The sequence below is a fragment of the Scyliorhinus canicula genome, chromosome 13, assembly GCF_902713615.1.
Source record: "Scyliorhinus canicula chromosome 13, sScyCan1.1, whole genome shotgun sequence".
NCBI classification, from domain to species: domain Eukaryota; kingdom Metazoa; phylum Chordata; class Chondrichthyes; order Carcharhiniformes; family Scyliorhinidae; genus Scyliorhinus; species Scyliorhinus canicula.
The window spans coordinates 64,960,680-64,980,601 of NC_052158.1; the positions used below are offsets into that span (position 1 = coordinate 64,960,680).

A 19,922-nucleotide genomic window follows, 5' to 3' on the forward strand; every position below is an offset into this window, starting at 1 on the left:
GGACCCCCTGCAGTGTGGACCATATAGGCCAATTTCACTGTTGAACGTGGACGCCAAATTGCGGGCAAAGATCTTGGCCACTAGAGTAGAGGACTGTGTGCCAGGGGTGATACATGAAGATCAGACGGGATTTGTGAAGGGGAGGCAGCTGAACACTAACGTGAGAAGGCTGCTAAATGTGATAATGATGCCAGCAGCAGAAGGAGAGGCGGAGATTGCGGTGGCATTAGATGCGGAGAAGGCCTTTGATAGTGTTGAGTGGGGATACTTGTGGGAGGTGTTAGAGAGGTTCGGGTTTGGGGAGGGGTTTATTAAATGGATGAGGTTGCTGTACAAGGCCCCAATGGCAAGTGTAGCGACAAATGGGAGGAGGTCCGAGTACTTCAGGCTCTACCGTGGGACAAGGCAGGGGTGCCCCCGGCTCCCTTGCTTTTTGCGTTGGCAATTGAGCCTCTGGCCATGGCGCTAAGGGAGTTGGGGAGGTGGAGGGGTCTGGTGCGGGGTGAGGAGGAGCACCGAGTGTCACTTTATGCAGATGACTTGTTGCTGTATGTAGCAGACCCGGTGGGGGGAATGCCGGAGGTGATGGAGATTCTTGCTGAGTTTGGGAGTTTCTCGGGCTACAAGTTGAACCTGGGCAAGAGCGAGCTGTTTGTTGTATACTCGGGTGATCAGGAGGGGGGATTGGTAGGCTCCCGCTAAAAAGGGCAGTGAGGAGTTTTAGGTACCTGGGGGTTCAGGTGGCTAGGAGTTGGGGGACTCTGCACAAGCTCAATTTTACTAGGTTGGTGGAGCAGATGGAGGAGGAGTTCAAAAGGTGGGACATGCTGCCGCTGTCGTTGGCGGGTAGAGTACAGTCCGTTAAAATGACGGTGCTCCCGAGGTTTTTGTTTTTGTTCCAGTGCCTCCCCATCCTTATTCTGAGGGCCTTTTTTAGGAGGGTGAACAGCAGCATCACAGGATTTGTTTGGGCGCATGGGACTCCGAGGGTGAGGAGGGTCTTTTTGGAGCGGGGCAGGGATGGAGGGGGGCTGGCGCTGCCCAACCTCTCTGGGTACTATTGGGAGGCTAATGTCTCGATGGTACGCAAGTGGGTAATGGACGGGGAGGGGGCAGCATGGAAATGGATGGAGATGGCGTCCTGCGGAGGCACAAGCCTGAAGGCACTGGTAACGGCGCCGTTGCCGTTCCCTCCAACGAGGTACACGAGCCCGGTGGTGGCGGCTACCCCCAAGATTTGGGGCAGTGGAGGCGACACAGGTGGGAAGTGGGGGGCTCGGTGGAGGCCCCGCTGCGGGGGAACCACCGGTTTGTCCTAGGGAACATTGATGGTGGGTTCCTGGGGTGGCACAGGGCGGGTATAAGGAAGTTGGGAGACCTGTTGACGGGAGGTTTGCGAGCCTGGGTGAGCTGGAGGAGAAGTTTGAGCTCCCCGCGGGGAATATGTTCAGGTACCTTCAGGTCAAGGCGTTTGCTAGGCGGCAGGTGGAGGGGTTCCCTTTGCTGCCCCCGCGGGGGTTAAGGAATAGGGTGCTTTCGGGGATGTGGGTCGGGGATGGGAAGGTGTCTGACATCTACCGGGTGATGCAGGAGGTGGAGGCGGCGTCAGTAGAGGAGCTGAAGGCTAAGTGGGAAGTGGAGCTAAGGGAGCAGATTGAGGAGGGGACATGGGCGGACGCCCTGGAGAGGGTGAACTCCTCCTCTTCATGTGCGAGGCTTAGCCTCATCCAGTTCAAGGTACTGCACAGGGCTCATACATCCGGGACGAGGATGAGCAGGTTTTTTGGGGGGTGAGGACAGGTGCATTAGGTGTTCGGGGAGCCCAGCGAACCATGCCCATATGGCAGGGGGTGGCGAGGATGGTAGGGTCCAGGGTCAAGCCAGGCTGGGGACCTGCGATATTGTTTATGTTAATTTAATTTATTTTTAATTTATTTTGTTGTTCATTGGGTTTGGGGGGGTGGGAGGGCTCGTTATATGCGTTGTTACGGGTCCGGGGGGGTGTTTATTATTGTTATTATTATTGTTTTGTTGTTATACATTTTTCAAAAATTTCAATTAAAATGCTTTTTTTTTAAATATAGAATTCTGCAAGACAGAAACAGGACTTTCAGCACATTCAGTCTTTCTGCCGCTTATGCTCTGCACAAGCCTCCGGACACATCGCTTAACCTGACTTACATTTACATCTATTTTTCTCTCTTATGTACTTACCCAACATCCCCTGAAATGAATCTATGTTAGTCACCTCAAACACCCCAGTTGCTCTTGGAGAAAGTCAACATGGACATATCAGGCTGAATGACCATCTTCTGTGCTGGACCATTCTATGATTCTAGGTTGCACACTCTGAGCATAAAGGGTTTGCCTGAATCCCCAATGGATTTATTCATACATGACCTGATGTTTATGCCCTCGTTCTGGAATCTATATAAACCCCTGCATGGTTTAAAGGACACCTTTTAAGGTCACCTCCCACCTTCCCTACTTTGAGAACAATCCAAGCTTTTCTACACTTCATGCAACTGAAGCCCCTTTCTCCCTGGTATAATTCCAAAAAAAATCTCCTCTGTAAAGCCTTTCTAAAGGGCCTAGAATTGGATGTCTGGCCAGTGATTTATAAAGATAGAACTAACTTCTTTGCTTTGGCACTTTATATCTCTACTTATAAAGCCGTGGATCCTGCATGTTTGTTTACAAAAGAACACAGCTTTACCAACTTGCCCTGGCACCTTTGAAGATGTGTATGTGAACCCACGACTCTGTTCCTGCACCACTTTTAAATTGCACCATTTTGTTTATATGCCTGATCATTTACCACACGACAGCGACTACACTGCAAAAGTACTTCTTTGGCTGTAAAGCACTTTGAAACAGCCTAAAAGAACCTCAAGTTCTTTCAAAATACATAATTTCACGCCTCTCTGCATTAACATTTATCTGCCATTTTTCTGCCCATTTGACCAGTGTGCATGTATTCTTTAATGCTGCTACTATCCCCCTCACTGTTTACTACAGTGACAAGTTTTGAATCATTTGGAATTGTAGCACTGGACTGTAATCCCTGTAACCAAGTCCAGGGCATCAGTGCATATCAAAAATATACAAAATTAAACACAAGAGCTTCAAGAGTGAGAAAAAATGATTTTTTTCTTTAAAAAATGGGTGTGACGTTATGAAATGAAATTAGAGACTGAAGCCAATGTCATGCCAAGCTTTGAAGAATAGTTAATTAAGTGATTGAAGATAAAGGACGTAAAGGACGAAAAGGGCATCAGTGAACAGGGCAGGTACACGGATTAGGACTTGCTCGTGTGGAGGATAAATACGGACATGGACTTGTTGGGACAAAAGACCTTTCCCGAGTTGTAATTCCCAATGTATTTACAGGTTACCTTGTCGAGATGAGCAACAAACTAAAGTTGGAGCTTTGTAGGGTATAACATTGTTATCTTCAAAGACTGTAAAACGTGCTCCTCTACTGACGTGCTGCAAGAAATGTTTCAGCACTTAGAAAGGACAGAGTTTGAAGGGACCAGGCTGAAAACAGATAGGCACAGTGTAGCCATCTGGGATGGCCACTTCCAGCATATAAAATGGACACTCGCAGACCATACAGGGAAAAATGGACAATGCAAAATAACAAGCAGGCACAGAGCTCGAATGTGTATTTAAAAGACAGACTGCAGACAGAACCGAAACTCTTGGCCGATTTACACATTGATGGCCCATCTCCGATGAACAAAGACTGGTGCTCAGGTAGCCGATACCGTCCTAGACATTCTGGCGCCACTACCCCAGCAAGAAGAAACAAACAAAGCAAGGCCAACGGCCACTTAGGACACGCGCCGCTATCAGGACACCCGCCCCTTTATTGGCTCAGATCGATGGCAGTGATCGAGAAGCGGCCCAATTAATTGGGGCCAAGGTTAAAACCTGCCTAAAAACACGCAAAGCCCCTCCCCCCTCCCACCCAGTATAAGAAGGAACCCCCACGATATGTTCAGCCTCTTGGATTCGGCTCTCAACTGGAGAGACCCCTCCATCTACTCCACCAGAAGCAAGCAAGTTCAATTTCAACGCTCGCTACCAGAGGGACGACCTTAGCTATACTCCTGCTATTTCTTCAAACCCAACAGCCTCAGATCCGAACAACGGCCACTGTTCCTCTGACCCAAGTGGGCACCCAAGCAGAAAGATCTCGGACCCTCATCAAACCTGCCAACTGCTGGAAGCTTGGAACTCGTGCCTTCCGACTAACTCACTACCTGCCTTCTCCTATCGTGAAGCCTTCCTCTGGAAAGACGGAGCATCCTCTGGAAAGACAGAGCATTCTCCAAACAGCCAACCTCCCCTCAGAAGGAACATTCCAGTTGCCTGCTGATTCTGGACACACGTAAAACCTATATTTGTACAGTATTAGTGGTGTGATGGTATTGTCATTGGGCTAATAATCCAGAGACCCTGGATAATGCCAGGTGGTGAAATTTGAATTCAGTAAAAAAATCTGGGATTAAAAATTGGTGACCATGAAGCCATTGTCAATGGTCATAAAACCCCATCTGGTTCATTTATATTCTTTGAGAGGGGAAAACTAATTCTTACATAGTCTGGCCTACATGTGACGCAATATGGTTGACTCTTAACTGCCCTCTAATATAGCCTAGCGAGACACTCAGTTCAAGGTCAATTAGGAACGGGCAACAAATGTTGACCCAGCAAGCTGCAAGGAAGTACGGGGCACAGCTCCCGAGGGAGGGAGAGTGCCTAGCAGAACATAGAACATAGAACATAGAACAGTACAGCACAGAACAGGCCCTTCAGCCCTCAATGTTGTGCCGAGCCATGATCACCCCACTTAAACCACTTAAAAGGGGATAAAAAAAACTCTAGATGGGGACGGGGGGGGGGGGGAGAGAGAGAGAGAGAGAGAGAGAGAGAGAGAGAGAGAGAGAGAGAGAGAGAGAGAGAGAGAGAGAGAGAAGAGAACCAAAAGATTGGAGGGGATGGGTAGAACGCAGGCTACGACAGGGCGCACATGGCAACATCAGAAACAAGTACACCAAAAACGGCCATTTTGGATGGCCCCCAAACAAAAGGAAGCCGTGGAGTACAGGGGCACATCCACAAGGTAAGGGGGAGACAGAAACCACTCCATCAGGATAGTCACCTGGAGCATCAGTGAAAAGATCCAGAGACTTTGCGCACCTGAAAAGTCTGATGGCCAATGTTATCGTCCTCCAAGAGACGCACCCGAGGGAGAAGGGCCAACTGCGGGTAAGAGCGAGCTACCAATCGTGTTATGGGACGAGGGCTAGAAGAGTGGCCATACTGTTAAACAAGGATAATCTTCACAGCGACGAAGACGGTCATGGACCCAGGGGGCCGGTATGTCATAGTTAGTGGTGGCCTGGAAGGGATACCAGTTGTCCTCGTAGGTAGATTCCCAACTGGGACGATATGGAATTCATAATGAAAGCCATGGCAAAAATCCCCAACATAGACTCAGTTTAAGTTTTTAAGTGTGAAATGAAAACCTCTTCACCAGTTGTATATTAAAAACAATATTTTTTATTGAAAAAGTACACAATTTAAAAATGTTGCCCACTAAAGATTTCAATTGCTTTAAGTTTTAAGTCTCCATTCAATGTGAAAGTTGATAAATGAAGGAAAGACTGTAAGCAGCATCTTACGGACAATGTGTGACAACTGGAGCTATCTTTGAGCAAAGTCTCTTGATCCAGAGAGGATCGATTTACAGAACTTGGTACACCAGCAGAGTTGAAAACAAAACCTCCCACAAGCAGGTTATGGGAGAAAGTAAGAGTACTACTCGGTAACAATCTGGAATAGATGGATATTCTTGTCCCACAAGTAGCCAAATGTGTCCAGAGGCATCTCTGCTAACTTCAGTTTCAGTAAACGATCCATGCTGAGTTTGACGAATGCCTCTTGTTCTTTTAATGACGTATCTTTGATGATTCATAAAGAAAGTGAACTAAATGGATTACATACCCAGTAAAAATCTTTCATACTCGTGGAGGTGAAGTAGTATTCAAACTTCTCTTTTGTGTGGGGATGAGGTTGAATATAGTTTTGCTGATGCCAGCTTAAACATCTCAAATCAACCCACTTACCCATTTCTCCTTTCAAAGGGCCAGTTTGGATTTGAAGCCATAATGTTTGTCTGTGGTGGTCAGAATGTTTGTGTTTTTCCTCCTGCATTTTAACATTCAGCTCATTCAAATGGATAACTATATCTGAAAGACATGCAAGCTTAGCACACCAAGAATCATCACATATTAAATCTTTGTGCAGCAATTCATGCAGAGTATGCACGGGCCAGAGCAAGGTAAAAAAATCCGACCCGCGCATGTGCAGCCCTTTCCCAACCGGCACATACTCAGGAAGCCAGAAGTTCCTGGGATGTGGAGATGCCAATCACAAAATTGAAAATGAAGGTTAGTTTTAGTTTATTTACATGAATTTTTAATCATCGTGGCACACTTCGGGTGCCTTCACGGCACATCAGTTGGGAACCACTGTTGTAGAGGATACAAATAACATCCTAGAAATAATTGTGAATCAGGAAGTAACAGGAAGGAACATAAAACAATTACAATCATATGGGAAAGGGTACTGAGAAAGTTATTAGAACTAAAAGCCGGCAAGTCCCTGGTCCTGATGGACTTCAACTTAGGGTGTTAAGGGGAGAGTCATTATCCTTGACATCAAAGCAGCATTTGATCGAGTTTGGAATCAAGGGTCCTGGCAAAACTGGAATCAATGGAAATGCAGAAGGAAAGTCTTTCCTGGATGGAGTCATACTGAGCACAAAGAAAAATGATTGTGGTGGTTGGAGGTCAAACATCTCAGTTCTGGACATCACAGCAGGAGTTTCGCAGGGTAATGTCCCAGGCCCACTATCGTCAGCTACTCATCAATGACCTTCCTTCCATCATAAGCATACTAGCTAGTAATATAAAGGAAGATAGGAAGAGATTTTTTAAATATATAAAAGGGAAGAGAGAGGCAAAAATAGACATTGGGCCACTGGAAAATGTGGATTGAGAAGTAATAATAGGAAACAAGGAAATGGCAGACAAACTGAACAGATATTTTTCATCAGTCTTCATGGTGGAAGACACCAGTGGGATGCCAGAGCTCCAGGAGAACCAGGGGGCAGAGGTGAGTGCAGTGACCATTACTAAGGAGAAGGTTCTTGTTATAACCTGCCTGCTTACTACTGGCTGGGGACTAATGGCAATCCCACAATCCTTAGGGAGTATGAGCTTCCCCAATGAGGGGGGTGGAGAAGTCATTAGCAGGTCCCTGCATAAATAAAGCTGGCCAGTTTGGAACCAGCCAGAGGGAGGAGTGAGCAGCAAGAGAGTTACTGCTGCTGTTGTAAATATATTATATATAAATAAAGTTTTCTTTCGGTTCTACAAACTCATGCTGGATTCTTCGTGACCCTCACAAAACTGGCGATGAGGGTTAAAGTGGATAGCTGTCTACGCTGCTGAAGCCACCTCCCTAATTTTTGTTGAAAACAGGAAGGAAGTTTTTTTTCTGTTACACCATGCCTCTGTATGGACATTTGGATGTTTTTGATGCTGCGCTGGAGAGTTGGAACCAGTATGCACAACGGATGCGTTACTATTTCCGGGTAAACATCACCGAAAACGAGCGCCAGGTGGTCATTTTGCTCACAGCCTGCGGCCCGCATACGTTTGGAGTGATAAGGAGCCTTACGTACCCAGGTGCGCCGGACACCAAGACATTTGATGAACTTGTGACCTTAGTAGGGCAAAATTTTAACCCAACCCCGCCCACAATAGACCAGTGTTACCGGTTTAATACCACAGAGAGGACCCCAGGAGAATCCTTTGCAGAGTTTTTATCCAGGCTACGTAGTATTGCAGAGTACGGTGACACATTGTCAGAAATGTTACGCGACCGTTTGGTTTGCGGTACTGACAATGCGGCCACCCAGAGAAAGTTGTTAACTGAGCCAACATTGACTTTTCAACATGCCATTCAGATAGCATTGTCCCGAGAGAGTGCAGAACAGGAGTGCAGGAGCTACAGGGAATGGAGGTGCACGAGTTGGGGCGCAACCCCTTCCGTCGAAAAGCATCTTCCCGCCCCCCCTGCCGTACCTTGGGAGGGGCGGCATCCGGATCGACGCCAGTGGCCACCGGATGTTCCTCCCCGAAGGGAGCTTTCTCCAGAACCGATAGATGAGGCGCCATGTCAGTGTCGGACTTGTGGACACCAGTCCTAGGGGGTGCCAGAGGCATCATCATTCCAACAGAAACTGGGGCCAGCCCAGGCCGTACCTTCCATTTGGATGAACCTGCGGGGACTACTCCCGAGGACGTGGAGATGGAGGACGACTGCCTGCAGCTGCATTGTGTGGCATCTCCCCGTGTAGCCCTCATTAAAGTGACAGTACGAGTCACCTTACGGGTCACCCGCTTGAGATGGAGTTGGACACTGGCGCAGCGGTCTCTCTGATCGCCCAGAGGACATTCGAACATCAAGCAGGGTATACAGACCCTTACATTAACCAATACACATCCCAGGTTGGCCACCTACACGGGGAACCATTGGACATCGCTGGAAGTACGATGACTCCTGTTGTTTATGGATGCCAGGAGGAGCGTTTCCCACTTATCGTGGTGCGCGACCACGGGGGGGGGGGGGGGGGGTTTGGGGGGGGGGGGGGGTTGTTATAACCTGCCTGCTTACCACAGGTTGAGGACTAATGTCAATCCCACAATCCTTGGGGAGTATGAGCATCCCAATGAGGGGGGTGGAGAAATCATTAGCAGGTCCCTGCATAAATTAAGATGGCCAGTATGGAACCAACTAGAGAGTGAGCGAGCAGCAAGGGAGTTACTGCTGCTGTTGTATACATATATGTTATTGTAAATAAAGTTTTCTTTCTGTTCTACAAACTCGTGCTGGATTCTTCGTGGCCCTCACAAACGTTCTGGGGAGACTGAAACATCTGAAGGTGGATAAGTCACCTGGACCAGATGGACTACTCCCCAGGGTCCTAAAAGAGATAGCGGAGGAAACTGTGGAAGCAGTAGTGATGATCTTTCAGGAATCACTGGAGGCAGGAAGGTCCCAGAGGACTGGAAGGTGGATAATGTAACACCCCTGTTTAAGAAGGGAGGGAGGCAGAAGTCGGGAAATTATAGGCCGGTTAGCCTGACTGCGGTCATTGATAAGACTTTAGAGTCTGTTATTAAAGATGAGATCGTAAAGTACTTGGAAGTTCATAGTAAAGTAGGACTGAGTCAAAGGGAGGTCGTGTCTGACAAATCCAGTTCTTTGAGGAGGTAACAAGGAAGTTAGACAAAGGAGAACCAGTGGACGTGATTTATTTAGATTTCCAGAAGGCCTTTGACAAGGTGCCGCATAGGAGACTATTAAATAAATTAAAAGCCCGTGGTGTTAAGGGTAAGATCCTGGCATGGATAGAGCATTGGCTGACTGGCAGAAAGCAGAGTGGGGATAAAAGGGTCTTTTTCAGGATGGCAGCTGTGACTAGTGGTGTGCCTCAGGGGTCTGTGTTGGGACCACAACTTTTCACAATGTACATTAATGATCTGGAAGAAGGTACTGAAGGAACTGTTGCTAAGTTTGTAGGTGATACAAAGATCTGTAGAGGGACAGGTAGTATTGAGAAAGCAAGGGGGCTGCAGAAGAACTTGGACAAGCTAGGAGAGTGGGCAATTAAATGGCAAATGAAATACAATGTGGAAAAGTGTGAGGTTATGCACTTTGGAAGGAGGAATTTAGGCAAAGACTATTTTCTAAATGGGGAAATGCTTCGGAAATCAGAAGCACAATGGGACTTGGGAGCCCTTATTCACGATTCCCTTAAGGTTAATGTGTGGGTTCAATCGGCAGTTAAGAAGGCAAATGCAATGTTAGCATTCATGTCAAGAGGGCTAGAATACAAGACCAGGGATGTACTTCTGAGGCTGCATAAGGCTCTGGTCAGACCCCATTTGGAGTATTGAGAGCAGTTTTGGGCTCCTTATCTAAGGAAGGATGTGCTGGCCTTGGAAAGGGTTTAGAGGAGGTTCACAAGGATGATCCCTGGAACGAAGAACTTGTCGTATGAGGAATGTTTGAGGACTCTGGGTCTGTACTCGTTAGAAGGGTGAGAGGGGATCTTATTGAAATGCAAGATACTGCGAGGCCTGGATAGAGTGGACGTGGAGAGGATGTTTCCACTTGTAGGAAAAGCTAGAACCAGAGGATACCATCTCAGATCTTTTAAAACAGATATGAGGAGGAATTTCTTCAGTCAGAGGGTGGTGAATCTGTGGAACTCTTTGCCGCAGAAGGTAGTGGAGGCCAATTCACTGAGTGTCTTTAAGACAGAGATAGATAGGTTTTTGATTATTAAGGGGGTCAGGGGTTATGGGGAGAAGGCAGGAGAATGGGGATGAGAAAATATCAGCCATGATTGTTTGGCGGAGCAGACTCGATGGGCCGAGTGTCCTAATTCTGCTTCTATGTCTTATGGTCTTATAAGGGCAGAAGTGGGGGATGTTCACTGATGATTGCACAAAGTTTAGCACCATTTGAGTCTCTGCAGATACTGAAGCAGTCCATACCCAAATGCAGCAAGGTCTGGATAATATGCAGGCTTAGGCTGACAAATGGAAAGTAACATTCATGGCACACAAATGCCATCTCCAACAAAAGAGAATTGATGCATAATCCCTTGACATTGAATGTCATTACCATCGACAAATTCCCCACTATCAACATCCTGAGGTTTACCATTGACCAGAAACTGAACTGGACGAGCCATATTAACATTGTGGTTACAAGAGGTCAATCCTACAATGAGTAGGTCACCTCCTGACTCCCCAAAACCAGTCCACCATCTACGAGGCACAAGTCAAGAGTGTGATGGAATACTCTCCACTTACCTGGATGAGTGCAGCTTCAACCAAAGTCAAAAAGAGCAACCCCCCTCCCTGGATTGGCATCATATCCACAAACATTCACTCCCTTGCAGGAACTCACCAATGTTCCTTTGGCAGCATCTTCCAAACACACAATTGCTAACATCTAAAAGGACAAAGAACAAAGGACACATGGGAACATCAACACCTAGAATCTCCCTTCCAGGTCACACAACATCTGGAATTGGAAATACAGCTGTTCCTGCACTGTTGTTTGGTCAAAATTCTGGAACTCCTTCCCCAACAGCATTATGGGTGTACCTAAACATGGACTGTGGCGGTTCACGAAGGCAGCTCACCACCGCCATCCCATGGGCAATTAGAGATGGGCTATAAATGCTAGCTGAGCCAGTGATGCCCAGATTCCATTATTTATTCATTTTTTTTAAAGTGGTAACTGAGAAAACAGATGCATTTGGCTTTAATTTTCCAATTTTCCCTAGATTCTGGAAAGGTCCCATCAGATTAGAAAATAGAGAATATGACTCTGCTATTCATGAAAGGAGCCAAAAGCAGGAGTCCAAGGGGCCAATTCCCTTAACATCCCATAAGATATTATCTCATATGATAGCTTAACATCTGTCACAGGGAAAATGCTGGAACCTATTATTGAGGTCCTAACAGAGTACCTAAGAAAATCTCAATGCAATCAAGCAGAATCAACTTATGAGGAAAGGTTGGAGGTATCTATTGGAGTTCAAAAGGTTGGAGGTGATTTTAGTGAAACATAGAAGACCCGAGGGGACTTAACAGAGAAATAATGCTTTCCCCTTGTGGGAGAGACCAGAACCAGGGGACACACAGTAGTCAAAGGTTACCAGGGTTAGGCGGGAATGTGGAGTTGAGGCCACTATCAGGAGCAGGTCTAAGAGACTGAATGATCTACTCCAGCTCTATTCACATGTTTCAATGGATCATACAACAACTTAATGTCTCATTCACAAATACAAAGGAGGCCTCAGAGTGATAACACTTTGTTATCCCTGACATGGATATCTGGCTTCACCACCTCAATGTAGAATTATAGGGCTGAAAGTTACACTATTCACCACTGGGGAGCAGTCTGATCCAGCAGTGGATGGATCGCTTACTTCCTCACCCGAAAACGTGTCTGTGTCTAATTAACAATAGCACAGAGGAAGGGTGGGCAGCCTGTATAATCATTGATGGAAAGGTTTGATGCCCTGGGTTCACTAACACCCTTTAGGGAAGGAAATCCATTGTCCTTACCTGATCTGGCCTGCATGTGACTCCAGACCCACAGCAATGTGGTCGACTCATAAATGCCCTCCGAAATGGCTCAGCAAGCCACTCAGTTGTATCAAAACTGCTATATAATGAAATTGGACGGATCACCAGGCATTGACAACGGCAAACCCACGCACTCTCAACCCTGCACATAGTCCTCCTTAAAAACGTCTTGGGGCTTGTATCAAAATTGGGAGAGTTGTCTCTCCACAGATGGAAAAGTGAATGGACCCACCAACTGGTCAGGAGTCGAGACCCAGGATGGCCCTACAGTTGAAAGTTTGATATAGTAAACCAAAGATTATAGATGAGGCAAAATAGAGAGGTATTAATATGAGAAATGATAAGCAGGTGGCAGGAAGGGATGGAGAATACAAATCTAAGAGTAAAACAGCAGTCAAAGCTAGAGGTTACAAAAATAATAAAAGGACAAAACTAACAGCTCTGTATCTGAATGCATGCAAAATTCAAAACAAAACAAATGAACTGAATGCAAATAGAAATAAATAAGTACAATATGACAGCAATTACAGAGATATGGTTGCAGGATGACATCAATTTGAGATCAGAATATTGAAGGATACGTGGCTTTCAGTAAGGACGAGTGCAGGGACAGAGGAACCTGGATGTACGTGACAAAGATCATTGAGTAGATCATTGGTTACGGCAGGCAGGTGGAGAGAGCAATTAAAAGTGAGCAGTTAAAGCATACAGTATTCTGGGCTTTATTAATAGGGGCAGAGTACAAGGGTAAGGAGGCTCTGCTGAATGTATACAAAACAGTAGTTAGACCAGTTGGCATACTGTATACAGTTCTGGGCACCACAATTTAGCAAGGATGTGAACACAAAGGAGAGTGGAAAAGAGGAGAGTGCAGAAGAGGTTTATAAGGGACAAAACTTCAGTCACGAAGATAGAGTGGAGGGGTTGGGACTGCTCTCCTTGGAGAGATTTGATTGAGGTGTTCAAAATCATGAGGGGATTGAACAGCGTAGATCAGGAAATACTGTTACCCCTTCATGAAAGGATTGCAAGCGAGAAGGCACAGAAAGTGGTTCGGGTCTGGAATGCATTGCCTGGAAATGTGGTGGAGGCAGGGTCAATCAAGACATTCTGGAGGACATTAGATGACTATTTGAATAGTGACAATGTGGAACAGCAAAGGGAAAAGGCAGGAGGAAAATGAAACTAAGTCATAATGCTCACTTGGAGAGCTTGTGCAGACACAGTGGGCCGAATGGTCTCCCTTCTGCGCCAGAACTCTGTGATTCTGATTCTGTGACAGGAAGCTAGGACAAGGTGGAGGGATGGCTCTGTTAATTAATGATGGTATTGGCACATTAGAGAGGGATGACCTAAGTTCAGGAAACCAAGATGTAGAAGTGGTGTGGGTTGAGATGAGAAATGATTACGGCAAGAAGTCAAGAATCCCTGTGGGTGTGGTGTACAGACCACCTGTTTATAACTACATGGTAGGACAGAGTGTATAGGCAGAGTTAAAGGAAGATGGTCATAAAGGTACAGCAATAACATGGGAGATATTGTTCCACGTATAGACTGGAAACAAAATCAGTTGGGCAAAGGCAGCCTAGATGAAGAGTTCATAGAATCTTTTCAGGATAAATTTGTTTTAAGAACAGTATGTCCTGGCGCCAACCATAGAGCAGGATAAGATTAATTGATAACCTCGTAGTAAAGGCGCCCCTGGGTAGCATGGTTTCATTTTATATTCAGTTTGAGGGAGAGAACTGTGGATCCAAGGTTAGTATTTTAAACTTAAATAAGAGCACTTGTGGGAATTAAAGCAGAGCTAGCTAAAGTGAACTGGCAAATGTGATCATGGGATAGGTCAATAGAGATGTACTAGCAGACATTTAAAGGGATGTTTCAAAATACAAATATCCACATTTCAATGGGAGGGCCAACAAGTTAAAAACAGCATCAAACATAAAGAAAAAATACGTAAATGTGCAAAGACAGGTGGCAGGTCAAAAGATTGGACAGAACATAAAGAACAGCAAAGAATGCAGAAAAATTTCTACGGTGAGAAAAATCAGAGCACGAGAGAAAGCTAGCTAGAAAGATAAGACGAATAGTGAGAGTTTCTATCGATACTTAAATAAGAAAAGTGTTAACAAAGTTGGTCCTACAGAAAGTGAGTCTGGGGAATTAATAGTGGAAAATGAGATAGCAGATGAATTGAACAGGTTTGGACTATAGAGAATACGAGTAATATCCCAGGAATTACCGAACATGAGAAATTGGAAGGTACAGAGCAACTCAGGAAAATTACAATGACCAGGGAAGCGGGACGAGCAAATCGCTGGAGCTGCAGGCTGACAGATCCCTGGAACCTGATTGATTTTATCCTCGAGTCATAAAAGAAGTGGCTGGTGAGACAGCTGATGCATTGATTGTGATTTTCCCAAATTCGCTGGATTCTATGAAGGTGCCAATTGATTGGAAAATAGCAGGTCGGTACTGTGGAGCAGTGACAGGCACTGTTGCATCACGGCGCTGAGGACCTGGGTTCGCTCTCGGCCCCGGGTCACTGTCCGTGTCGAATTTGTACATTCTCCCCATGTCTGCGTGGGTCTCACCCCCACAACCCAAAGATGTGCAGGGTAGGTGGATTGGCCACGCTAAATTGCCCCTTAATTGGAAAAAAAAGAATTGGGTAGTCTAAATTTATAAAACAAAGATTGGAAAATAGCAAATGTATTCAAAAAGGGAGACAGAAAGCAGGAAACAACCGGCCAGTTAGTTTAACATCCGTCATAAGAATAATGCTGGTAGATGTTATATATGGGATGTAAAATTCAAAGCAATCAGGCAGTCAACATGTTTTTTTAATTCATTCATGTGATGTGGGCATCACTGGCTGGGCCAGCATTTGTTGCCCATCCCAAAATTGCACCTTGAACTGAGTGGCTTGTGAGACCATTTCAGAGGGCAGTTAAGTGTTAACCTTATTGCTGTAGATCTGAAGTCACATGTAGGCCATACCAGCTAAGGCTTGCAGATTTCCTCACGTAAAGGATATTAGTGAACCAGATGGGTTTTTACGAAAAGCGCAAACAGTTTCATGGTCAAAGACTTTTAAAGCCTGATGGTTTTTATTGTATTCAAATTTCACCATCTGCCATAGTGGGATTCGATCCCAGATCCAAATATATTAGCCTGGATAACTAGTCTAGAGTCAATACTCCCGTACTCCATCAGCTACCCCTAGGAGGACAGAAATCACATCATGAAAGATATTCATTTGTCCAGATGGCCACATGACTGCCATGCAACTTTGGAAAATGGGCAATGCTATCAAAAACTCTTCTGGCTCTTTCAGCCTGACTGGCATTGTCATCAGCAAGTTAAAAAAAATTTACGGGCACGCCTGAACAGGACATCTGTCACCATCCTGGATCCCTGGAATGAAGAGCTCGTATTATGACGAGCGGTTCAGGACTCTAGATTTGTACTCGTTGGGAGTTTAGAAGGATGAGGGAGGATCTTATTGAAGCTTACAGGGTACTGCGAGGTCTGGTTAGTGGACATGGAGAGGATGTTTCCACTAGTAGGAAAAACTAGAGCCAGAGGGCACAACCTCTGACTAAAGGGACGATCCTTTAAAACAGGGATGAGGAGGAATTTCTTCAGCCAGAGGGTGGTGAATCTGTGGAACTCGTTGCCGCAGAAGATTGTGGAGGCCAAATCACGGAGTGTCTTAAAGACAGAGATGGATAGGTTCTTGGTTAATAAGGGGATCAGGGGATATGGGGAGAAGGCAGGAGAATGGGGATAAGAAAAATATCAGCCATAATTGAATGGCGGAGCAGACTCGATGGGTCAGACTCTAATTCTGCTCCTATGTCTTATGGTCTAACCACCTTGATGCAATGATGCGCAGCCGACTGAGAGATCCCACACAGGTTTCCAGATGATGCCTGGAAGAAGCCTGTGGTGAAAACATTCAGGGCCACTAAGGCCTTCAAGGCAACGGACATCAGGTGTTCACCTACACATTTAGATGCAGTGTTGGCAGCTAGCACGTCACAGATCGGTGTGACGTGGACAGTGGAGTCTTGGGATTCAGTGGCACTCGTCATTTACAATATGTGGGCCTTGGCCAGTAGACCTATTGGCTGGATAGCGCCTTCTCCTCCGCCTGCCTAGCAGCTGCTATCACCTCCTCCCCACAGGCCCTTGCTCAGAATCAGGTAAGCCAGCTGGTTGGACTATAGGGTGCACTTGGCCAGCTGCCCTCCTCCTTCAACCGTCTTCACTGAAGGAGGAGCCTGCCTCAGAATGGACCTTTCCCATTAGGTACAGTCATGTCCACAAATGCTGCAGTGCACAATTTTGCCTGCAGCACTTCCTGGCTGTTCCCCTTTCCTCAGGAAATTGCCTGATAAGAGTTTTAAATTGAAACAAAAATAAACATACCCGCAACACCAAAGTCTCCCAGACCTGTTCTGGTAAAATCAGCCACAGTCAAGCTTGTAACCTTTATACCTGCCTTTGCAGCACTTCCTAATGAAAAAAGTAACTGCCACCAAACAGGTTTCCCATGCACTCACCGTGTTATGGCATGGGGCATTTATGGCACGAGCATACTATTCGGTCAATTGGCCTTGTTACTAAGCTCAATTGCCATTTAATGAGTTTTTATTTTAATGGCAAATGAGCTGCCAATTTGGGTGCCCGCCTGACTTTCATGTTATGGGAAACTGGTGTGTTGAAGTCTGGGTTGCGGCCACACATCACCAGACCTGATTTTAGGCATGCGTGGGATGACTGCAGTCCTAATTTCCACATGTAAAATTCAACCCATGGTATAGCTCCACATCTACATCTGTCCTTTGAGAGACTAATTATTTGTTAGAGAGTTCCAGTAGCTCAAGGATTCTGTCTAGCAGTGCCTTTTTTTGTTATCCTTGTGAATAGTCACACATTTCTCTCTTTTTACATTAACCGTGTGTCCCAAACTATATATTATTGCCTCTTGGGGAATCACAATCTGAAGAGTATTATCCAGAAACTCCTCATCCTTTCAGCAGCTGCAGAGTGTGACCATCTATTTCTCAAGTCCACAGAAGCTCTGCTTCGATATTCTGACCAAGTTCATTAAACTGCTCTAGAACACATTGAAAATCAATGATTGTCTACATTACGTAGGTGCATTGCATTGCTATAGTCATTCTGCCAAACAAAGAAATTGTGGTAGTGTGGGGTTTTTTTTAAACTATAAATTACCCAATTCATTTTTTCCAATTAAGGGGCAATTTAACATATCCAATCCACCTATCCTGCACATCTTTGGGTTGTGGGGGTGAGACCCATGCAAACACGGGGAGAGGGTGCAAACTCCACACGGACAGTGATCCAGAGCCGGGATCGACTCTGGGTCCTCAGTGCCGTGAGGCAGCAGTGCTAACCACTGCACCACCGTGCCGCCCTGAAATTGTGATAGCGTTGGCCTTAACACACACAAGAGCCAGAGGACAGATAATCAAAGTTTTGGCAACCAATTTATTACCTCTTCTGGCCCCCAAGTAAGTCATGTTGAGCAGCTAAAATTAAGGAAATTAAAATACATTTAAATGGAGCATATTAACATGAATGAACACCTGGCTGAGGCTAAATGTCGCACTCAATATTGGAGGTGCAGTCTTTCAAATGAATCCCAAAACTGAGGCCCACATCTGTTCACGTGGACTTATAAAGTTCGAATGACAGTATTAAGAACTCTGGAATTCTGATATCCCAGACAACAATCCTCCCATCTAATACCACTAAAACAGTTCAACTAACAGTTGTCTTCTTTTGTGGAACTTTTCCATGCACAACATTTGCCTACATTGCAGTGACAATACCACAAAATACAATGCTTCATTGCATGTGAAGTATTTTGGGATGATCCAATGATGTGACAAAGCAATATATAAATGCAAGTTCATTTTTTCTTATAGCCTTAAGAGTTGTATATGGACTAAATGTGGAGGGGGTGCCATGGAGGTAAATTAAAGTAGCATGAAAGCCAGGCCCAAAATGCAAAACAATAATTCAACTAAACAGATTATACCATAGTAAATTAACCTACTGTGGAGGCGGTCTACTTGCTGATGTCCCTGCTGTACTGGTACTGGGCTCTTCTGCTATTCCACCACCATCCAAGTACATTGTAACAGCCATCTCCAGATTGTTGCCACATGCTTCTAATATGTGCTTCCCAACACTTTCACTGGCACCTAAATCACAGAAAATCACATTAGAGAGCTCAAGGTATCCATCACAATACCGAATGTTTATTGGCATTCGTGCTATTTAACTGAATACGGGTGTACAGGTTATCCATTACCCAATATAAATGTAAGCCACCTCATTTTGGTGTTGCCACTGTGTCAGGGGTGTAGTTGTTAACAATATGCTATGGTTAAAAATAATAAAAACCAAGGACATTTTCGATGAAAAGTCTCACATCTTGACTTGGTTCCAGGGGACCTGTAAGCACTGGTACCTACCTCAGCATTACATAGTTACACTGAATGTACAATTTCCATGAATTGCCACCTCGTTATGGTGGAGAGGCTTGAATGTTCCGTTGATCCCGAGAGCGATGCCGACGGGAGTCTTAAACTCCTAGCAGGTCACCCATGACTCGAAAGAAACTGACAAAGCGCAATCCAAAACAAGTCCTCAAATGGGCATCAGGCGGAAGATATGCATATGGTATCAACAGCTGCAATGGAGGGTGAAGCCTGCAGAAGGAAGGAGATCCCCAGTTGTCAGGGTTTCCTTGCCACTCCTTGGAATCTACCAGTTCCTTGGAACTGGATCTACCCTCTGTCGGGGACCGTGTGTCTGATGTGCAATGGCATACCCACTTTAAAAGAGGTCCCACACCAGGCGTCTACCTAGAGGAAACCAGCACCCACCCCACATCCCGCACAGGCAATCCCTGTGGTGATTGGCACGAGATTATGGAGATGACACCGCAAGATCTGGAAGTCCCTATCTTTGAACTGGCACGTAGGTGGAGGAATTTGGTTCGGCCATCTCGTTCTTGGAATAGAAACAGGAGAGCATTTCAGCAGCTTCCTGCACAACTAAACAGTCCTCTCCAGGATCTACTCTGCTCACTCCACATGGGGTAAGAGTTAGAAAAGTTGCCTTAAAAATAATCTGTTCCGTCCCCAATCTGGCGGGAAAACCGCATCCAGCAGTTTATCTACCTATTCTCAGAAAATCAAAGTTAAACTCAATTTCTGAACCTGGAACGTACAAACAACAATCGACCTGAACAAAGAACTGCCCTTCTTGCCCATGAGCTCAAGCACTTCAACATTAATGTTGCTGCCCTGCAAGTGACCCGAAGAGCAGGCGAAAGGGAAGCTCAGGGAAGATGGCGGTGGTTACATTGTCTTGAGAGGAAAACCCGAGGATCAGCCAAGGGTGCATGGAATTGGATTTGGCATCAAGAACGAACCTGTCAACCAACTTTCTTCCTGTCTTGGGGGGGTGGGGGGATGTGATACATGCGCCGATACGGTCTGGGGGTGTCACAGTTATTATGGGTTATTTTGTTGCATTTCATTGTTTGTCGTTATGTTTTATATTTTCTGTAAAAAATTCCAATAAAAATTATATTAAAAAAAAAAACTTTCTTCCTGTCGGCAA

General features: G+C 45.7%; 1 protein-coding gene across 2 annotated transcripts in view; it reads right to left on the reverse strand.

The window, feature by feature from the left end:
- ubxn7 (UBX domain protein 7) overlaps nt 1-19,922 on the reverse strand; it is a 114,160-nt gene that overhangs the window by 81,263 nt on the left and 12,975 nt on the right. Inside the window, exons 1-2 of one of the 2 annotated variants that reach the window (XM_038815669.1) lie at nt 18,767-18,956; nt 18,346-18,493 (exon numbers count right to left, since the gene is read on the reverse strand). In XM_038815669.1, coding sequence (XP_038671597.1) covers nt 18,346-18,437 — 92 coding nt within the window. In that variant the 5' untranslated portion in view covers nt 18,438-18,493; nt 18,767-18,956. Of the gene's footprint in view, nt 1-18,345; nt 18,494-18,766; nt 18,957-19,922 lie in introns of those variants that run through there. The other variant, XM_038815668.1, reaches the window with a different exon arrangement.